At 29.7% G+C, this 23,563-nt stretch overlaps 1 protein-coding gene across 4 annotated transcripts in view; it reads left to right on the forward strand.

Moving 5' to 3' along the window:
- LOC135139519 (protein phosphatase 1 regulatory subunit 16A) overlaps positions 1-23,563 on the forward strand; it is a 187,080-nt gene that overhangs the window by 48,690 nt on the left and 114,827 nt on the right. For 3 of the 4 annotated variants that reach the window (XM_064069779.1, XM_064069778.1, XM_064069781.1), the window contains one exon: positions 21,646-21,919. In XM_064069779.1, the coding sequence (XP_063925849.1) occupies positions 21,688-21,919 (232 nt within the window). In that variant the 5' untranslated portion in view covers positions 21,646-21,687. Of the gene's footprint in view, positions 1-292; positions 398-21,645; positions 21,920-23,563 lie in introns of those variants that run through there. The other variant, XM_064069780.1, reaches the window with a different exon arrangement.

Below are 23,563 nucleotides of genomic sequence, written 5' to 3' on the forward strand. Positions count from 1 at the left end.
TTTCCCAGCCTCTGATATTCCAAATCCTAATCTCCTATCTAATTCGTAGGAAAATCAGTGACCCTCACCACTTTCGTGATCGATCTGACGTGTATTGGATTGACTCTAATAGCAGCGAAATTGATTTGCTCGTGTCGCAACGAGTGAGTAAACTGGCAAAGTGCTAACAAAGGGTAATCTAATTATCAGCGAACTGATAATACCTCTAATACTTAACTCGCATACTTTTAAACCGATAATAATAATTCGTGACAACAGAGATAAAATATTTTCATTAACAAATCATTTTGTCGGCGCGAATCCGTCGAGTGCAGGTAGAACGTGGAATGGTGCTTTTCTGCGAGTGACAGACGTGACAGAGGACTTGTCCAGGATTTAATATAATATTATAAATCATGTGAGTTTTATTCTGGCACTTCCTTCGATATTCATATTAGAGCTCCGCTCTCCAACGTCATAAACAAAATTGGAAAGTTTGCAGATGCAGCAAATTCGTTCGCGTTCTTGACGTAGCGGTTCCGGTACGTCTTGGCTGTTTTACGTAACTTAAAAAATTAATGCGAGATGAATCGCGAAAGAGTTATGGCGCGACTCTTGCTCATGGTCGGGGAGATAACCGGAAACGTTTGTGTTTGTTGTAAGAAGCGATTGTTTGTTTTACGGAGGAAGTTTTATTCTCGACTTTTCGTGCGTTTGCCGTTTACTTACGACATCGTAAATAGGGTATAAATATTTAAGGTAGATCGCGACGGTGAATGGGTAATGGTGGGATTTCGAGTTTGTTTTACGGAAATCGAAGAAACGCTATTACCTACAAGTGGATATTCGTCCTTCCCCGGTCGTGCATTTATTATTATCAAATAAGAGTATTTGTAATAATAATATTGAGAACAAATCGAACTAATTTCTACGTGTTTTTTTTACATAAACACTTCAACTTGTTTTATTATTGCTGAGAGGCCATTTAAACCTTTTAATCAAGAACCGGATTTGATGTAATTTACTTTATGGGCGAGGGAAGTTCTGTCGAACTAATCTTCAATTTTTATAAATGCAGCAGCTAATTTCGCCTTTCATAAAATTTGATTATTAAAAAAAAATAATAATAAATTAATTTATTACGTCGGATTTAACGTTTTGCTATCTCCCGTAGGTACACCTCGTTTGAGAAGGGAGAAGATTAAGCTTTAATTGTATTTGAAACGAAGCGATAAGCAAGAAAGCAACTTGTTCACTTTGAGGAATTACGGTATTTAAAAGCATTATAAATTTTAGATGGCAGATGTTTGTTGGCCCAGCAGCAAATATTCATTCATTGCAGTGACGTCCGGGGCTAAAATAATTTAATTAAATAAATTAAATAAAGTCGGATTTTTTTTTCATATAAATAAAACTGGTGTACATCAAAAATATTCTATTCACGAAATTCCGTTCCGTACTGATGTTGAATTAATGCATTGTTGTTGGAAATTTTTGCCAAAGCAGTTTTCGCTCGTCGGGATAATTATGTTTTGTTTATTGAATCAGTTTTTAAAATTTTCAAATTTGCATGGGATTTGCAGTTGAAATGCATTTCATCAAGGTCTGGATTTTTTGAATATTTTGTATTTCAGTCACAACTATTGTGTAATTTTGATTATTTTTCCGACGTTCTGTTTCCGTTTGTCTGTCCGCCGGCTCGCTAATTACATTAAACACAGGATTGTTTCATTGATAGTTGTGGAATTTTGGATGTACCTTAAGACGATGATCTAGATATTTCTAGTTTTGAGAAAAAAAAGTCAAAATTGAGAAATCAAAAGTCGAAAAATTGAAGTCGAAAAATCGAATTCTCGATTTTTCAGTTTTTTAATTTTTCAGCTTTTCGATTTTTGAAATTTTCCATTTGACGAATTCGATTTTTCGACTTCAATTTTTCGACTTTTGATTTCTCAATTTTTCGATATTTTAGTTTTGGGATTTTTCAATCTTTTTTGATTTTACGATTTTTTTATTAAATTTCTCCACATCTTGGATTTTAGATTATTCAATTTTTCGATGTTTTGATTTTTCGATTATTTAAATTTGATTCTCCGATTTTTCAGTTATTCGATTTCTAGATTTTTCAATTTTTCCATTCTTCAATTTTTGGAATTTTTCCAGTTTTTTAAATTTTCGAATTTTCGTATTTCGATTTCTGGACTTTTTGATTTTTCTCTTCTTTGATATTTCTGTTACTCAGTTTTTCGAATTTTTTAATTTTTGTTTTTTCAGTTTATTTATTCTTCAATTTTTCGATTTCTCGGTTATTTGCTTTTTCGATTTTTCAATTTTTCAATTTTGTCATTTTAAAATTTTTTTGATTCGTTTTCTTAACAGCACGGTTTTTCGATTTCTCAATTTTCAAGATTTCAATTTTGGGAATGTTTTATTTTTTTCTATATTTTCATGTTTCGATATTTCAGGTTTTCAAAATTTGAATTTTTTGATGTCACGGTATTTCAATTTTCGAGTTTTCGGCTTTTTGATTTTTCAATTTTTCGGTTTTTCGACTTCGAATTTTTCAAATTTTTGAGTTTCAATTTTTCAGTTTTTTGATATTTCAGTTTTTGAATTTTTCAATATTTTATTTTTCAATTTCTAGATTTATATATTTCGATTTTTCGGCTTTTAGATTTTTCACTTTCTAAATTTTAGATATTCAATTTTTCGATTTTTTAATTATTCGATCTCTCGATTTTTCAATTTTTCGATTCTTCAATTTTTCGATATTTTAATTCCCCAGTTTTTTAAATTTTAAAATTTTCGAATTCTCCATTTCACTATTTTTCGATTTCTCGATTTCTAGATTTCTGGATTTTTTGGTTTTTCGGTTTTTCGAATTTTATAATTTTTGTTTTGTCGGTTTATTGATTTTTCAATTTTTCGTCGTTTTACATATTTTTCGTACAATTTTGTCGAATAAGTGTTATGTATTTAAATGTCAAAAAACGACATTGCCTTGAATTTGTGGTTTATGAAGCCGTCTTGAATTTTTGTCCTAGACATCAAGATTTTTGAAAAAAAAAAATTATAAATCTTCAAAAATTTTTCGGTTTTTTATTTTTTCGAATTTTAGATTTTTCGATTTTTCAGCTTTCTATTTCTCAAATTTTCGATAGGTATTTTAGTTTTCGGATTTTGCAATATTTTACCCTTCAATTTATGGATTTTTCGATTTCTTGCTTTCCTGCTTTTTCGATTCTACGATTTTTTGATTAGATTTCTCCACATTTCGGATTTTCGATTTTTAAAATTTTTCGATTTTTTTATTAGATTTCTCCACATTTCGGATTTTCCATTTTTAAAGTTTTTCGATTTTTTGATTTCTCGATCTTTCAATATTTCAATTGTGTGAATTTTTCAATTTTGGGATTTTTGATGTTTCGATTTTTCGATTAATTATTTAAATTTGATTTTTTCGATTTTTCAATTATTTGATTTCTAGATTTTTCAATTTTTCCATTCTTCAATTTTTCGAATTTCCAGTTTTTTAAATTTTCGAATTTTCGGTTTCTGGATTTTTTGATTTTTCTCTTCTTCGATATTTCTATTATACGGTTTTTCGAATTTTTTCATCTTTGTTTTTTCGGGTTATTTATTCTTCAATTTTTCGATTTCTCGATTTCTGGATTTTCTGTTTTGCTATTTCAGTTTTTCGAATTTTATAATTTTTGTTTTTAATTTTTCAATTTTTCGAACAATTTTGTCGAATAAGTGTTATGTATTTAAATGTTAAAAAGTAACATAGTCCTGAATTTGTGGTTTATGAATCCGTCTTGAATTTTTGTCCTAAACATCAAGATTTTTGAAAAAAAAAAATGAAAATCTAACAAATTTTCGGTTTTTTATTTTTAAGAATTTTAGATTTCTTGATTTTTCAGCTTTCGATTTCTCAATTTTTCGAAACTTCAGTTGTGGGATTTTTCAGTTTTTTTATTGTTCAATTTTTCGATTGCTCAATTTTTCCATATTTCACTGTTGGATTTTTCAATTTTTTGATTCTCCAATCTCTCAATTCTTCAAATTTTCTATTTCTCGATTTTCTCATTTTTCTGTGTGTCAATTTTCCGATGTTTCCGTGTTTTTTTCGATTTAGGGTTTTTAAATTTTTCGATTCTACAATTTTTCGATTTTTAAATTATTCTGTTTCTAGATTTTTCAATTTTTCCATTCTTCAATTTTTCAAATTCCCAGTTTTTTAAACTGCCGAATTTTCGATTTTTGGATTTTTTGATTTTTCTCTTCTTCGATATTTCTGTTATTCAGTTTTTCGAATTTCTTAATTTTTGTTTTTTCGATTTATTCATTCTTAAATTTTTCGATTTTTTTTACCTTTTTCTTACAATTTTGTCGAACAAATGTATGCATTTAATTAATTGTTAATGTTGTAACATAATCCTGAATTTGTGGTTTATCGCCCTTTTCCCCGCCTACTTTTGTCCTCTGTTTTTTGTATGGACTTTGTGTGGATGCTTTTTTAAACTTTTTTTTTATTGCATTTTTGTGACTTTTACAGTAGCGGTCATTTCTACGGAACCACTCGATAAAAAGTCAAGTTGGTAGCCCTGTCATCTAGTACTTTACGCCGAACGCGGTTGGTAGCGGTAGTTGATATGGCAATCGAAACTAGCACAACACGAATGTTTCGGTTGCCCTCAGCTATGCCTCACTGTATCCCGTGCACACTGTATGTTCTGTTCATCTGTTTATTAAAATAAAATATCTACATTGACAATGGGGTCATCTAACCTGTCAAATTTTTGACACATATGTTTTCCCCCAGAAACCCGTCAAGGTCACTTACACCAAACAAATTTTGAAAATTTACACTAGGGAGTGGTTCTATAGAAAAGATCGCGACTTTATTTCTCATCTTTCTTGACTCTATTTTTTTAGTTGCTTTGCTTTGTAATGATTTGAAATATTTTTTTGTCGTTACTAATTTACATTTTTATAATTTTTTGTCCTCTTTTTTCGCATTTTTGTGGCCTTTTTTTATTTTCTTTTTTTTGGTAATTTTTATTCCTTTTTATACCCATTTTTGTTATTTCTTGTAGTCGCTTTCTTGCATTTTTTTCTAAACTTTTTTATTGCGTTTTTTGCCCTTCGTCGCATTTTTTTTGTTGTCAAACCTTACGTTGTCACTATTATTTGTCGCCTTTTTTGATTCCTTTCTTTTGATCGTATTGTTTTGTCATTCATTTTTAATTCATTTTTATCGTTTTTTTTTTCGCATATTTTGATTTATTTTTGTCCTCTGCTTTCGCCTTAAAAGTAGACTCTTTGTCCTTTTTATTCTATTTATTCTTTTTTGTGGGGTTTTTGTTACTTTTTCTTGTATAGTTTGTGCTGTATTTTTTTTTCTCTTTGTCTTTTACTCTTCTTTTTTTGTTGAATTTTTATCCACAAGTTTTTTGGCCTTTTCTTGTGAAGTTATTGTTTTCTTTTTTGTGGTGCTTTTTGACACTTTTTTACTCGGTCTATCGGTTTTTATTTTCTCGATTTATTGTCGCTTTTTTAATATATTTTTTTTTATTAACATTTTCCACTTTCTGATTTTTTCCCCTCATTTTTTAGCTATTTTTTTGTGGTCTTTAGTTTTCGAACCTAAGCGAAAGAAGTATTGTAATAAGGTCTATCAGGCCAGTGGCTACTTTCATGTTTTCTCGACATGTCATGACCAAAAAAGTGGTTTCCTGTTTCCGCCTGTCGTCTGCGTCGATTTTTATTAAATTTCCGAAACTACTGGACCGAGTATCCTAAAATTTGATACGCATTTAAGGACTATCATGTACATGGTAAAATGTTAACCAAAATTTGTCAGATCATCCCCATCCATACTGCAATGACGTCACCTTAATATTTTGCACTGTAAACATTTCAATTTTATAAAATAATCTACTCCTGTATTTGTGCTTTATGAATCCACCTTTTCTTTTGTTTATTGTTGTTATAACTGTTATGGTCTAAACTCTACCCTTATTCTTTAGTCACCATGTCACATATGTAACCAATTAAACCTAACTCATGTATCTGTAGAGGAGCGCGTTTCTTTGCAGATGAAAGGTTCGAGGTTTGATTCCGGGTGACGTTTCCAAATTTTTCTCGGTTTGTTGTCGTTTTTTTGTCCCTTTTTTTGGTTGTTTTTTATTCTCTTTTTTGTTACATTTTTGTCTTTCTCTAACCTAACTTGCACTTATGTTATTTGTATGTTATGTGCCGCTTACCTTTTTTGAATACCTTACTACTCAAGTAAATATTTTGCCGCTGCTTAACGACGATGTTCTTAACTACTCGTTAGGTTTTAAATGTTATGTGTGTGAAGCGTCAAAGAATATAATTTCCTTGCACTATATAAAAAAAATACCGTTTACTTGTGATGTAGTCGAAATATTATTTGAAATTAAAACATCAATCATGAATTTAATAGTGTACTTTAAAGATGATTTCTTTTTGTAACTAAAATCAATATTTCAGAAAGTGGGTCCCTGTATGACAAGGAAAACAAAGAAAAACTGCCCCAAATTGCGTTTTTCTCTAGCAAATACCCAGTTCAAAGGGGTAAATCCCCCAAAGTCGCCACTTATCCCACTCGTCTACGAAAACCGCGGAAAATTCCAAGAAAAACCGAACACATTGTCGTCGTTTCAGTCTAAGCAGTGTCAGTTTTTCGCGCTCCAATAACCCCTTGGAATACTGTTTCCCTTTTCATATTTCAATAGAACATGATGAACATCTTGTTTTGTCATTTCATTGATCATATCTCCATCTTTATGCATCGCCGTTGAAACGTGAATGTGGTGGAAAAGAAATTTTCCTAACTTTATCGCCAGTATTGTGTAATGATTTCCAGATGTTAATTAATTTTGTTTTTTTGAAGCAATTTATGAACAAGAGTAAAATAACACGCAACGTAAATACAGTTCACGTAATGAAAAAAATCCCCAGATTTTTTTAAGATTACATTTATTTTTTACCGCGACGAACTTGCTAATCAACGTCCCTGACCTTGTTTTCTTGAAGAAAAAGTTCATTACTATTCGTGGAATTATTAAATTTTAATTAATTAAAAGGAGAATCAGAACTGTCAGCACTTTCATTAGCGCTTCGAGAAATACACACAAAACACCTATTAAATACTAATCACCCTAATTGTTCATCAAGTTATTAATAAACCGTCTTTTCGGCTTTAGAAAATCAGATAACCGGCACAGTTTCTCTCAAAAATTGGAACAAACCTCTGGGACATGTTTAGCTTCCGACGAATACCCACCTTGTTTAATTTCTTCTGAAATCCGACAAAGATCTAAATCGCATGCGAATTTATTCTACTAGCTGGGAAAATTGGGTCTGCGAACTTTCTACCATGCTCCATATAAAGCATAAACCAATAAGCCTAATTTAATGTGCGAATTAGTACGACACAAAATTGATTTCTCTTGTAAACGTCCGGTTTAATTTGGTTATGTTGGCAGCGGACGGTATTGTTAAATTTATGGTCAGCTAGGAAGGAAGAGCGTTTAAGTTGCCATTAATCTTAAAGCTGCCATCAGTTCAACAATTTTTTAAAGGGTGCAGACATGTAGGGTAATTCTGTTGGTAGTTTTTCGAGTTTTAATGGAAACGCGGCTTAACAAAAAATAATACATGTTAAATGGATGCTATATTTTACGAAACAGGCAACCATAGAGAAGCTGAAATGGTATTTCTTGTTTTAGAAGCTCGGAATATGTCATAAATCATAAGCTTTTGTGCTAGAAAAAACCTTATTCTGAAAGTATCGTTTTATTGTTGTTATTATTTTTAGTGTGTTGGGAAAATTGAATACGGTTTGAATATCACAGTAGGCACTGAATTTGCCGCTTGGTTAATATGGTGATTAATGATTATAATCTGCAGCTGTATTTATGTGTCAGTTTATGATGTGTAGTTAATGTCATCGTGCAGCGTTAGTACCCATAATTGAAAAGTTTACATTGTCAGTGCTGAAATGAGGCGGAACAACCATTTAAAACTCGATGTAGAATATAATTTTTTCTACCGCCCACGTTTTTTGGTTTTCTAATAGAGCTATTAACGCACGCAAATGACGTCACAGCAGTTCGTTAATAGCGGAAAGGCGTTCTTTAATAGATCTGGTGTAATTTAGATCGGTAAGATTGGTAGCAATGACGAGAAATGTCAGGTGAATGTCAGTGGCAAATCTAAACTTAAAATTTCCCACGTTTCCGGACGCGTAACTTCTTCGCAAGACATTTTAACCAATTTTAAATTACGAAAACTCGAATTGATTCGAATTACAGTTGTTGTTGTGAAAATTCGAACCTCAAATATTTCGTGGTTAGTGTCAGACCAACCCATCACCAACCACGACAAAAGTCCCCAGATTAAAAAAAATGCAAATTTTAATTAAATTTTGGGAAAAAACGTGTGCGGTAGAAAAAATAGTATAAATAACTCGTTCATAAGGCCATTGAGGCACTCATCCTTTATATAACTCGCGGCTTCGCCGCTCGTTCTATAAACTTGGGTTCGTGCCTCAATATTTGCCTTATGAAACTCGTTCTTTAATATACTATTATAGTTGACAACTCCGATAATTTAATTTAGTACATAGTAGTTTTTTAATTTTTTTAGTTCCGGTGTGTAATCAAGGAAGTATTTTGATCGCGTCCATCGGGCGACTGTTACTTTCATGCTTCCTCGACGTTTCATGACCCCTAGAGTACAAAAAAATAGGTCTCCATTTTAGTCTCTGTCTGTTTGTCTGTCTGCCGTCTGTCCGGATTTTCATTACACAGATAATAATCTCTGAAACTACCGGATCGATTGTTGTTAAATGTTATATGTATGTTAGGAATATCATATAGATGGTAAAACGCTAACCAAAATTTGCAATGCAACGTCATTCCCAAATTTTACAATAGTAAATGTTATGTAAATTTCATAAAATAACGTATTCCTCCATTTGTGGAAAAAACTCAAAATCGTATAATAAAATTTTACAATTTAACTTTGAAAAAGTAAAGTTCTGAGGTTTTCGGAAGCTTGTTAAATCGTTAATCAAAATTTATCGGCTCATTCATTTTCGACTTCTCGGTTTTTGGAGCTTTCAGTTTTTCAATTTTTCGATTCTTCCATTTTTAAATGGATCTCTCGATTTCTCAGTTTTGCAAGATTTCAATTTTGGGTATTTTTCTATTTCTGGGTTTTTTGATTTTCCGATATTTTGATGTTTCCATTTTTCGAGTTTTTAAAATTTGAATTTTTTGATGTCTCGGTTTTTCGATTTTCGAGTTTCCGGCTTTCAGATTTTTGAAATTTTAGATTTTTCGACTTCGACTTTTTGACTTTCAATTTCTCAGTTTTGCGGTATTTCAGTTTTGGGATTTTTCAATGTTTTATTATTCTTCAATTTTTCGATTTTTCGACTTTTCGATTTCTCGATTTTTTGTTTTTTCGATTTTTCAGTTTTTCGATTTTTAAAATTTTTGATTTTTAGGTCTCGATTTTTGAAGTTTTCGATTTCTCAATTTTTCAAAATTTCAATTTGGTAGTTTTCCAATTTCTGGGTTTTTCGATTTTTCGATATTTTGGTGTTATGATTTTTCGAGTTTTTAAATTTTGAATTTTTTGATGTCTCGGTTTTTCGATTTTTGAGTTTCCGGCTTTCTGATATTTGAAATCTTAGATTTTTCGACTTCGACTTTTTGACTTTTAATTTCCCAATTTTTCGATATTTCAGTTTTGGGATTTTTCAATGTTTTATTATCCCTCAATTTTTCGATTTTTCGACTTTTCGATTTCTCGATTTTTTGTTTTTTCGATTTTTCAGTTTTTCCATTTTACGATTTTTTTATTCGATTTCTTGACATCTCGGTTTTTCGATTTTTTAAAATTTTTGATTTTTTGATTTTCAGGTCTCGGTTTTTCAAGTTTTCGATTTCTCAGTTTTTCAACAATTCAATTTGGGAACTTTTCAATTTCTGGGTTTTTCGATTTTTCCATATTTTGGTGTTATGATTTTTCGAGTTTTTAAATTTTGAATTTTTTTGATGTCTCGGTTTTTCGATTTTCGAGTTTCCGGCTTTTTGATTGTTGAAATTTTAGATTTTTCGACTTCGACTTTTTGGTTTTAATTACCCAATTTTTCGATATTTCAGTTTTGGGATTTTTCAATGTTTTATTATCCCTCAATTTTTCGATTTTTCGACTTTTCGATTTCTCGATTTTTTATTTTTCGATTTTATGATTTTTTTATTCGTTTCTTAATATCTCGGTTTTTCGATTTTTGAAATTTTTGATTTTTTGATTTTTAGGTTTCGATTTTTCAAGTTTTCGATTTCTCAATTTTTCAACATTTCAATTTGGGAAGCGTTGGTATGATTTTTCGAGTTTTTAAATTTTGAATTTTTTCATGTCTCGGTTTTTCGATTTTTCGAGTTTTGGGCTTTTTGATTTTTCAGTTATCCGCTTTTTAAATTTTAGATTTTCAATTTTTCGATTTTCAATTCAATTTTTCGATATTCTAATTTCCCAGTTTTTTTAAATTTTAGAATTTTCGATTTCTGGATTTCACTGTTTCTCGATTTCTCGATTTCTCGATTTTTCCATCTTTTAGTTTTTAAATTCTTCACTTTTTCGATGTTTCAGTTTTGGGATTTTTTAATTTTTCGATGTTTCAGTTTTAGAATTTCGCAATATTTCGATTCAATTTTTCGATTTTTTCATGTTTGAATTGATTTCTAGATTTTTCAATTTTTCAGTTCTTCAAGTTTTCGATATTTTAATTTTTAAATTTTTAAATATTTAACATTTTACATTTTTGGATCTCGATTTTTCAATTTTTCGAATTTTTAAATTTTATATTTTTAAGTTTTTTGATATTTTGATTTCTCAATCTTTCGACCTCTCTATTTCAAATTTTTCAGTTTTTCAGGTTTTGGATTTTTAATTTTTGATTTTTCGATTTTCCAATCTTTCGATTCATCAAGATTTCGATTTCCGTTTTTAATTTTCCAGTTTTCCAATTATCGTTTTTCCGATGTTTCAATTTTTCGATATTTTAATTTTTCAATTTTTTTAATTTTAAATTTTTTGATTTCTCGATTTTTCGACTTTTTGCGTACTTTTTGTACACTTTTGTCGAATAATGTTAAAAGTAACATAATCCTGAACTTGTGGTTTATGAATCCGTGTTGAATTTTTATTCTAGACCTCAAGATTTTCGAAAAAAAAAACATAATTGTAGATCTATAACAATTTTTCCGTTTTTTTATTTTTTCGAATTTTTGATTCTCGATTTTTCAACTTACAATTTCTCAGTTTTTCGATATTTTAGTTTTGGAAATTTTTGTTTTTTTTTTCTTCAATTTTTCGATTGCTCAATTTTTCTATATTTTACTGTTGGAATTTTTTAATTTTTCGATTCTCCAATTTCTCGATTCTTAAAATTTTCTATTTTTAGATTTTTTTAAGTTTTTGGTGTCAACTTTCTGATGTTCAGTTTTAGGTTTTTTCAATTTTTCGATTTTTAATTTTTTTTCCATTTTCGACTTTTCTAAATTTTCGATTTCTCAATTTCTCGAGTTCTCAATTTTCCGCATTTCGGTTTTTAAATTCACTTTTTCGATGTTTCAGTTTTGGGATTTTTCAATATTTCGATTCAATTTTTTGATTTTTTCATGTTTGGATTGATTTCTCGATTTTTCAATTTTTCGTTTCTTTAAGTTTCCGATATTTTAATTTTTAGATTTTTGGATTTCTCGTATTTCGTCGACATTTCGATTTTTCAATTTTCCGAATTTTTTGAAATTTTATATTTTGATTTTTTTTTGATATTTCGATTCCTCGATCTTTCGATTTTTCGACCTCTCGATTTCAAATTTTTCTGTTTTTCAAGTTTTGGATTTTTAATTTTTGATTTTTCGATTTATCAAGATTTCCTTGTTCCTTTTCTCGATGTCTCAATTTTTTAGTCTTGCGATGTTTCAATTTTTCGGTTTTTCGATTATCCAGTTTTCCAATTTTCGTTGTTCCGATTTTTCAATTTTTCGATTCTTCAATGTTTTCGTGTTTTAAATTTTTCGATTTTTCAATTTTTCATTTTTTTAAGGTTCCGATATTTTAATTTTTAGATTTTCGGATTTCTCGATTTTTCAGTTCGTCGATATTTCGATTTTTAAATTTTCCGGATTTTGAAATTTTATATTTTTCATTTTTTTGATATTTCGATTCCTCGATCTTTCGATTTTTCGACCTCTCGATTTCAAATTTTTCGGTTTTCCAAATTTTGAATTTTTAATTTTTGATTTTTAGATTTTCCAAACTTTCGATTTATCAAGATTTCGATGTTCCTTTTCTCGATGTCTCAATTTTTTAGTCTTGCGATGTTTCAATTTCTCGGTTTTTTGAATATCCAGTTTTCCAATTTTCGTTGTTCCGATTTTTCAATTTTTTCGTGTTTTAATATTTCAATTTTTTAAATTTAAAATTTTTTGATTTCTGGATTTTTCAGTTCTTCGATATTTCTATTTTTCAGTTTTAAATTTTTAAAATTTTACATTTTTCGATTTTTCAATTTTTGATTTTACGATATTTGTATTCCATTTCTTGACGTCTCGCTTTTTCAATTTTAAACTTTTCATTTTTTTGATTTCGGACTATTTGGATTACTCAATTTTTCGATTTTTAGTCTTATCGACTTTCAATTTGTCGATTTTTCTATCTTTTTATGTCCCGTTTCTCGATGTCTGTTTTTTAGTGTTTCGATGATTCGATTTCTCGATTTTCCAGTTTTCACATTTTGTTTAGATTTTTCAATTTTTCGATTTATTGCAATTTATTGATTTTAAAATTTTACATTTTTCGATTTTTCAATTTTTGTTTTTACTATATTTTTATTCGATTCATTGACGATTCGTTTTTTCGATTTTTAAAATTTTTCGACTTTTCCGGACTTTTTTCGATTTTTCGGTTTATCAATTTTTAAAATTTTTGATTTTTCGATTATTCAGTTCTTACATTTTTCAGTTTTTCGGGATTTGTTGGGCTGCATTTCAGGGACTTGGGAAGTTTTATCGAAATAACCAATCAATTTGTTTATAATTTTATTTTATTACTTTGATATTGTGTTGTGAAATAACCTTCGACCACTTTTTTTATACTTAAAATTGTTTTGATATTGTGTTTGGAAACAGTAGTACAAAAGACAAAACTTCCATAACGCAATCTCTATTAACGATTTTTCCCTGTGGTTGACCTGAAACTTAACTCTCTTGGTAATCCCGAATTGCGGAAGCATTGAAAGAAAATTTCGCCCTTTCAGAGCGCCTTTATTCGCTGGAATTCACTTAACACCATTGGGACACACTCGAGTGTTTCAAGTGTTTTTCCTTCGAACAAGCGGGAAAAAACGCGGCAATGAAAGTATTGAAAAAAATTTCCTTTACACGAAATTCAGCAGCTTTGAAGTGCTAATTAAAGGCAACGAAATTTGTTTAGAGCGAGCGGAGCGACTTAAGACAGATTAAATAAAAATTTGTTATTCAGAAAGGTTCCCTGACATTGCGTTGACCTTTGAAAATACGTTTTCTCGGTTTGCTCAGTATTCAAAATTAATGTTGTATTGATGGTATTACGCAAAGTCTGCGAAATCCGCCGAACGAATTAATTAATTAATGAGAAGATCGTTTGTTGTATTCGGAACTGGGTAGAATGTGATAATTGTTTCCGAGAGCGAGCTCGGATTTTGAAATAAATTAATAAGCGGATTAGTCGATGTGTATTTGGCATTAAAAATTCTGTTCAAAGAACAAAAACTAAGTGTTAAGATGCGAGTTAAATTGTGAGGGCGAAAAATAGGAAGAAAGAGAAAACAAAATATGTGACCTGAAATATAATTAGTTGGAGAAACCACAATAAAAAAAAGCTGGTAAATGTGCGTGTAGAATAAATAAACTGTGCTTAATAAATGTGTAATTAAGTGAAATATTCTCTTTACTGAAAAGCATAGTACAACAATATTAACCTATTTGGAGAAAGCCACAAATGTACGTGGTAAATTTTTAATGTTCTCATATAATCCTTGTTGCCTTATAATCCCGTCCAGATTAATTGAATATAGCAGGACACCATCCTGCTACTTAATGTTACACGTGACCTTTAGACCAACGCTTAGAGTCGCATTGATTTCTCTAGCAAGCAAAATTCAGCAGTTTACTATATTTGTGATAGTCACGCTTGTCCCCTTCCATAAATTGATGACGTCAGACTCACACAATCATTTTTTTGTAAATTGCTTGGTAATCCTGATTTCTTGTGGAAAGCTTTCCTAGACCGTCTCGTTTAATTTACCACCAAGAAATCACCGCGAAGCTAAGACGAGCAAACAAAAGTCGGCAGTTGGTCGACATCTGTGGGAAATTAAAATCACCACTTTATCAATTACGTGCGATAATTTTCGAAGGTATAGAATCGACTATTTTGAGCTTTTAAACGTTGTCGTCCGGACTACATTTGATTAATAACTAACTCGTTACATTTACCTACATTTAGCTAGGTCTTTGTGGCGAAATAACAATTAAAATTGTAATTACTTTACGACATCAGAATGTATTTGACAAGCTTTTCCCTTGTGTGAAAAATCCTTTGTTAAACAAATGTGAAAATATAGAGGTGTTTTCACTCTCTTCCGGTTTTGGCGGGAATGCTTTTAACTTTTTAAACGCATGTGATTTATAGGGGTTCAGAATGAAAGTTACTTCAGATTTTCAGCAAATAATGTAATAAAGTTCGCTCGAGAAGTAAAAAGTGTTGAAACAAGTTGTTTTAAGGCTGTTGTTGCGTCGTAAAAGTGTGTAATAATCTTAAAAAAAGTATGTGTATGGCACTATGCAAAGCAGTCATTTTATCACCGAGGCTTGTAGGAGACGGCTGACCTTATTCTTTTGCCATTTCAGCGTAGCAACAGCCTTAAAAAGTCGTATTTAAGTAGTTTCATTAGTAATGCGAATTATAATGGTGTTGATCGGGTTGGATTAAATAATTGCGTGTTTTACTAAATGGGTGCAGATATTTTAAAATATTAAAGAAATTTAAAAAAATGACACTACAACCTAATTAGGAGTTTGTAGTTTCTATTTTAGATTTTACATTTATTTGTTTTATTAAAAAAAAATCTGAAATTGTTTAGAGAGAACCTCCTTTGCAGTTGAAGCTTAATCAGTTAAGCACTTAACCAAATCCACTGTTTAATAATTTAAGAAATTTTTTTGTTATGTTAGTTTTTTGTAGGCTAAAAAAAAGATCTGCATATTATAATGTAAACGTCGAAAAATTGAGAAATTTTAAAAATCGAAAATTGAAAGATGGAAAAATGTAGAACCTAAAAGTCGAAAAATTGAAAAATCGAGAAATTGAAACATTTAAAAAAAACCTAAAACCAAAAAATGGAAAAAATGAAAAATCGAAAAATGGAAACGTCGAAAAGTCCAGAAAACGAGAAATCAAAAATTTGGAAAATCGAAAACTATAAAACCGGGAAATCGAAAAATCTATAAAAGAAAACTCGAAGACACGAAAAATTGATAAATCAAGAAATTGAAAAATTGAAATATAGAAAGTCCAAAAAAAAATTACAAATCGAAAAATCTAAAACCAAAAAATGGAACAAATCAAAAACCGAACAATTGAAAAATCTAAAAATTGAAAGATCGGAAAATCTAGAACCAAAAAAAATCGACAGAAGTAAAATTTAAAAAATCGGAAAACTGAAAAATTGAATAGCAAAACTAAAAAATCAAGAAATTGAAAAATTGAGAAATCGAAAAATCCAAAGTTAAAAAAATCGAAAAATTGATCCAAAACTGAAAAGTTGAAAAACTGAGAAACTGAAAAATCGATAAAAGAAAAGTCGAAGAGTCGAAAAATTGAAAAATCGAAATGCGGAAAAGTCGAAAGAAGTAAAAAATCGAAAAATCTAAAACCAAAAATTGGAAAATCAAAAAATCTAGAACCAAAAAGTCGAAAAATCGAAACATCACAAAAACGAAAAATCGACGAATGTAAAATTAAAAAAATCTAAAACTGAAAAACTGAATAGGGAAACTGAAAAATCGTAAAATCGAGAAATTGAGAAATCGAAACATCAAAAAAAAAACTAAAATCAAAAGATGGAAAAAATGTAAAATCGAAGTGTCGAAAAGTCCAGAAAACGGGAAATCAAAAGGTTGGAAGATCGAAAAATCTCCACAAAAACAAAAATTGACGAACGTAAAATTTAAAAACTCCAAAAATTGAAAAATCGAAAACTATAAAACCAAGAAAATCGAAAAATCGATAAAAGGAAACTCGAACTCTCGAAAAATTGAAAAATCAAGAAATTGAAAAATTGAATTATAAAAAGTCCAAAAAAAATAACAATCGAAAAATCTAAAACCAAAAAATGGAACAAATCAAAAATCTAGAACCAAAAAGTCGAAAAATCGAAACATCACAAAAACGAAAAATCGACAAATGTAAAATTTAAATAAAAAATCTAAAATTGAAAAATATCAAAAATTAAAAAAAAAAGTAAAATACCCAAAAATTGATTCAAAATTGAAATGTTGAATAATTGAGATCTCGAAAACTGTAAAACCAAGACATCGAAAATTCGAAAAAAGAAAAGTGGAAAAATTGAAAAATCGAAATACAAAAAGTCGAAAATCAAAAGATCGAGAAAAAAAAACAAAAATCGAAAACCAAAAAATGGAAAATCGAACAATCGAAATGTCGAAAAGTACAGAAAACGAGAAATGCAAAAAGTCGAAAAAAATAAAAAATCAAAAATTCTAAAACCAAAAATTGGAAAATCGAAAAATCTAGAACCAAAAAGTCGAAAAATCGAAACATCACAAAAACGAAAACTACAAATGTAAAATTTAAATAAAAAATCTAAAATTGAAAAATTGAACAGGAAAAGGGAAAAATCGTAAAATCGAGAAATTGAGAAATCGAAAAACCTAAAATAAAAAAAAATCAAAAATGAAAATACCGAAAAATTTTTCCAAAATTGAAATGTAGAAAAATTGAGAAATCGAAAATTGTAAAACCAAGAAATCGAAATCTCGAAAAAAGAAAAGTGGAATAATTGAAAAATCCAACAATTAAAATGTCGAAAAGTCCAGAAAACGAGAAATCAAACAATTTAAAAAAATTAACAACAAAAAAGTCGAAAAATCAAAAGATCGAGAAATCTGAACATTACAAAAAGAAAAATTGACAAATATAAAATTTAAAAAACTGAAAAACTGAAAAATTGAATAGGAAAACTGAAAAATCGAGAAGCCGAAAAATCTTAAAATCGGGAAATTGAGAAATCTACAAATTAAAAATTCGAAAAATCTAAAATTAAAAAAATCGCAAAATTAAAATATCGAGAAATTAATCCAAAATTGAAATGTTGAAAAATTGAGAAATCGAAAACTGTAAAACCGAGAAATCGAAAAATCTATAAAAGAAAAATCAAAGACTCGTAAAATTGGAAAATCAAGAAATTGAAAAATTAAAATATAAAAAATCAAAAAAAAGAAAAATCGAAAAATCTAAAACCAAAAAATCGAACAAATCAGAAATCGAGCACTAGAAAAATCGAAAAATTGAGAAATCAAATTTTTTTTAAAATCGAAACATCACAAAAACCAAAAATTGACGAACATAACATTTAAAAAAGCTACAAATTGAAAAATTGAACAGGAAAACTGAAAAATTAAAAGTCAAATATCGAAAGATCGAGAAATTGAAACATCAAGAAAAAAAACGAAAAATCTAAAACCAAAAAGTGGAAAAAATGAAAAATGGAAATGTCGAAAAGTCCAGAACTCGAGAATTCAAAAAATCGAAAAATTGAAAGATCGAAAAATCTAGAACCAAATCTATAATCAAAAAATCGAGAAACGTAAAATTTCACAAATCGAAAAACTGAAAAATTGAGTAGGAAACTAAAACATCGAGGAATCAATCGTAAAATTGAGAAATTGAGAAATCGAGAAATCGAAAAATCTGAAGTTAAAAAAATTGAAAAATTGATCCAAAATTGAAAAGCTGAAAAACTGAGAAATCGAAAACTGTAAAACTGAGAAATCTAAAACTGAGAAATCGAAAAATCGATAAAAGAAAAGTCGAAGAGTCGAAAAATTGAAAAATCGAAATGCAAAAAGTCGAAAAAATTAAAAAAATCAAAAAAATTAAAACCAAAAATTGGAAAATCGAAAAATCTAGAACTGAAAAGTCGAAAAATCGATGAATGTAAAATTAAAATTGAACAATTGAATAGGAAAACTGAAAAATCGTAAAATCGAGAAATTGAGAAATCGAAAAATCTAAAATTAAAAAAATCGAAAAATTAAAATATTGAGAAGTTGATCCAAAATTGAAATGTTGAAAAATTGAGAAATCGAAAACTATAAAACCGAGAAATCGAAAAATCGAAAAAGAAAAGTCAAAATGTCGAAAAATTGAAAAATTGAAATACAAAAATTGAAAATTGAGAAATAGAAACAAAAAAATACAAAAAATCGAAAAATCTAAAACCAAAAAGGGAAAAACTTAAAGAGAAACCAAAAATTTTAAAAATCGAATAATTTGAATATCGAAAAATCTAGAACCAAAAAGTGGAAAAATCGAAAGATCGAGAAATCGAAACATGACAAAAACGAAAAATCGAAGATCGAAAACCAAAAATGAAAAAATGGAAAACCGAGAAACTGGGAAATCAAACAATCAAAAAATTGAAGCGTCGAAAAATCGAGAAAATAAGCAATAAAAAAAAAATAAAAAATCGAAAAATTGCAAGATCGAGAAATTAGTCCAAAATTGAAATGTTGAAAAATTGAGAAATCGAAATACAAAAAGTCGAAAATCATAATATCGAGAAATCGAAACATAAAAAAAAAAAAGAAATTGAAAGATCGAAAAATCTAGACCAAAAAGTCGAAAAATTGAAAGATCGAGAAATCGAAACATTACAAAAATAAAAATCGACAAACGTAAAATTTAAAAAATCGAAAAACTCTAAAGTTGAATGGGAAAACTGAAAAATCGAAAAATAGCAAAAACGAAAAATCAAAAAATCCAAAAATTAAAATATTGATAAATTGATCCAGAATTGAAATGTTGAAAAATTGGGAAAATCGAAAACTGTAAAACCCAGAAATCGAAAAATCGAAAAAAGAAAAGTCGAAAAATTGAAAAATCGAAAAACCAAAAGTCGAAAATCGAAAAATCGATAAATCGCAACATCAAAAAAAAAAAACGAAAAATCGAAGATCTAAAACCAAAAATGAAAAAATGGAAAATCGAAAAATTGGGAAATCGAACAATCGAAAAATTGAAATGTCGAAAAATCGAGAAAACAAGCAATAAAAAAATTTAAAAAATCGAAAAATTATTGCAAAATCGAAAAATCTATAACCAAAAAGTCGAAAAATCGAAAGAGCGAGAAATCGAAACTTCACTAAAACGAAAAATCTACAAACGTAAAATTTAAAAAATCGAAAAATCAAAAATTCAAAACTTGGAAAAATTTTATACCAAAATTAAAATGTTTGAATAATTGAGAAATCGAAAACTGTAAAACGGAGAAATCGAAAAAGAAAAGTCGAAAAACTGCAAAATTAGAGAACTGAAAAATCGAGAAAGCGAGATATAGGAATATCGAAAGGCCGTCAATCAAAATTTACAAAATAGGGCGTTCAGAGCTACAAAATACGGCGTCCGTCGTTTATAAAGTAAGGCGTTTATAAAGTTTGACGCAGTTTATTAAGTACTGGGTTTGTCGTTTATAAAGTACAGGGTTCAAAATATATAAGTACAACGTTCGTAGATATTGTTAATATAAAATTGAAAACATCTGGATGACGTCATCATTGATTAATGTTCTACCATCTATACTATATTCCTAAAATATATATAAAATTTGGCAACGATCGGTCTAGTAGTTTTGAAGATTATCTAATAAAAAATCGCCACAGACTGACAGACAGACAGACGCGAAACCTAATTTTGTAGTATGGTATCCTGAACATTTCAAATTTTATTTAACGTTTTATTATCCACATGATATTCTTAAAATATATCCAGTATTTTCGGGGATTATTTGCTCAGTATAATCGACAACACAACAGAGAGACAGACGGAAACGGAACACCGACATTTTTAAATTACTTACGCTCGAGAAGAAAAATGTAAATTTCTGAACTTTCCTAGGATCATAGAAACATTGTAAATTGACGTCTAGTGTAACGTTTTAAGAAGTTGCTGAATAAATTAATAGTAGAAATATGATACTATCCTAAGAAAGAAATTAACAAAACTTTTCTTTTTTTTTCAACTGTCAGGAAAAAAAAATCATACTTGTGTTTACAATAGTAGAACTTTATAGTGATATTTTTTTAACGTTACTCATAACTTTTCTACTTGAATGTTTTTTCCGGTTTTAGTGTAATATTATGGTAAATAATGCTGTTGACCCTAATTCTCTGCATCATCGACGTAAATCCGTCTGCTTAAATAACCATTAAAATTCGTGTTCATGAGCCCTTATCGATTTTTTTCAACCCATTTATCATCCGTTTTAATTTCATTCTGATTCGATTTTTGCCCAACGGAAATGAAACCCTTTTAATTTAATTTGAGTTTAATTGTAATTTTTGTAAGTCGTTTTTTGAGAAAAAAACGCGATTATTATATTTCCTGCATTTGCTTGCACCGCTTATTCAAATCTTCTTTGAACTTTGTTGAACTAGAGAGTAATTATGGGTTTTTCCACATCTTGAGTTTCAAGAGAATTAATTTTCAATTAAAGTGGTTGACTTTGTTTACAACCTTACCTTAGATAGTTTCAAAATTTACATAACGTTGGTTATCAAAGACTTTCATTCCGAGTTGTGAAACTAGTTTGTTTTAAAGTTAATTTAATTACGGGGAGAACAAAAATGGTGTGAGTAGGACAGGACTGAAATGGTTTTTATTTAATCTCTCGAGGGTTAAAAAACCCACTTTGGTTAGTCCTTTGGTGGTTGAGTATGACACTTTCTTCCATTAACGTAGTGTCCGACACCTCGTAGCCAGTAAAAACAGATAAATAAAATAATTTTAAAAACAAAAAACACATTATCATGATGAAACCAGCGTAATTTTATCACAATATAGTTAGTTATAAAAAAACCGTCGCTATTTACGTCCAGTAAGACTTTTTTTCCCACAACAAAAGCTTTCGCGATAAGCTAAAATTAGTCGTAAATCGATCACTCTCACAGCGGCACCCCAAATCACCATTACACCCCATAACCCCGCCAAAATCGCGCTCCCCGCCCCCGATCGGCCGAATTTTCCCTCAATAAAAAACTTGTCGTTTGCACTCGCCCATCTGCCGCATTGTTCTTCATAATTAATTAAATCTTCCATCGTGCCGTCGCGTATTTGGCCCTTTTTAATTAGCCGTCTTCCTCCCTTTAACCTAAGCCCGTGGTGTTTGCGCTATTATTCTTTGCGTTTATCCGCCGCTTCCAGCGGCCAGTGTGTGATAGCGCCGAGCTGAGGCCGTGTCTCCGGAGCGTCTCTAAAGCCGGTCGTATTTTCCAGGATTTGATGTGATTTCCGCGAGAGAGGAGCACCGACGCCAAAATGGAGCATTCCGAACTGATCCTGGAAATGCCCCACGTCGAGCAGATGCCGACACAGGAGAGGCTGCTTTTGGCGCGAAAAAGGCGGAACCAGCAGCTGAAGGTGTGGACGCAGAAGGAGAAGGAGTTCAGCAGGAAGACGTCGAAGCAGCAGAAGTCGAACAAGAGGAGCATTTTTTTCAACGACAGTGTGGTGCTTCTGGAGGCGGCGGCGAGGAACGATATCGATGAAGGTAACGATAGCGATAGTAAACAAACAGGGTTGTTTGGAATTAAAAAAAAGGAGTCTGGACGAAAGGATTTTCGGTCGGGATCAATTTTTTTCTTGAGTTATTCCAACAGTGCAACAAGTTTAGTGTCATTTTTCCCAATTGAGTCGCAATATTTTCTGGATAGATAAACTAAACTGTGCGTTTGGTTGTAGTGTCATTAAAATTGAGCCTTGTTGTACCGTGCATTTATAAAAAAATGTAAAGTAAAAAATGGTCTCGCCAATATCGAATGAAAGAACCTAAAACACCGCCGTTTTTTTTTTATAAATACTCTGTATATTAAGACTCGATTTTATTCATGCCTCAACAAAGCTTATGTCTTTGTTTATCTGTCTGTATAATATTGAGGCGCAGATATTAAAAATAACGATATTGCGTTTTTTCTGCGAATTGTTGGATTGTTAAAAAATTTCAACGAAAAAAAATCAAGGTAACCTCGCGTCGGATTTTAAAATTAAAATAAGTCTGTAAAGTCTAAGAAAAGGTGGAAACTCTACAGGATGTTTCATTTAAAAAAGTAAGTTTGTTGCGTCTCAAAGACAAAACGCGTACACTTTTCAAAGAACAGTATAAATTTGATTTTTGATTTTTTAATTTCGTATTTGAATTTCTGATGTGACGTTACCAAGTTATTTCATTTTTTTTTTTAATTTTTAACAATGTTGCGGAAGGTCAGGTCAGGTCAAGCCGAGTCAAGTTAGGTTCATAATTGCTTAAATTAAGGTTAGATTAATGGATAGATAAACAGAAGTTTGCGATTTTAATATACAGAAAGTTAAAAAAAAAAACTAAAATAATTTCGTCTACTTTTTTTTCTTTATTTCTTTATCAAGTACATATTTTAAACGGACACACCAAAGAAAAAATGGAGTAAAATGTAGTCATCAAATACAGGGTGTTGTGAAAAAAAGTGAGATGAAATTATAATATTTCAGTTCATACTTTTGCAAATCCATTTCTAAACAAAAAAAATTGTCTGTGTGTCTTTTTTTTCTTATTCTTAGAGTTAATGACGGACTTTTTTGAACTTTAATCCAACTTCGACGTCACACAGTCTCTATTTCCCGAGCGTTAGCTAGAACTACTTTCATGTTTTCTCGACGTTTCATTTTGTCTTTTTTTCCTAATATGTGTAGTTTTCTTTTCACAACAAAGAACTTAAAACATGTTTAAAATGGTAAATTTTTGTAGGGAAATACCGATGAGTGGAGTTTATCTTTGGTTTTCTTTTTACTTAATACATTTAGTTTTGTTTGAATAACACGATTACTTAAGAACATGTGTCACATGGTAATTTCTCGTAAAAAAAAATAAGGATTGCTTACGAGGAATAAGAAAAATCATCACAATTGAGATAGGGTGGGTGGGCGGGGCTTATATTTTGTATTTTTTTTTCTTAATATCCGTAGTCATCTTTTCATAACAAGAATCTTGTAAAGTGATACATTTTTGTAGATTATTTTAACATTCGAAACTTTAGTGGTTTTTAAGAAGACTGTATATTATCAACATGTCAAAACTAAAATTTATAATTTTGTCATTATAGATGTCACTCGAAATACATACAGGGTGTTATTGAAAGGTACGTACAACAAAATGGACAGT

This window comes from Zophobas morio, unplaced genomic scaffold (assembly GCF_036711695.1).
Source record: "Zophobas morio isolate AGI-343-1 ecotype UQ-CSIRO unplaced genomic scaffold, CSIRO_AGI_Zmor_V1 ptg000031l, whole genome shotgun sequence".
Taxonomy (NCBI): domain Eukaryota; kingdom Metazoa; phylum Arthropoda; class Insecta; order Coleoptera; family Tenebrionidae; genus Zophobas; species Zophobas morio.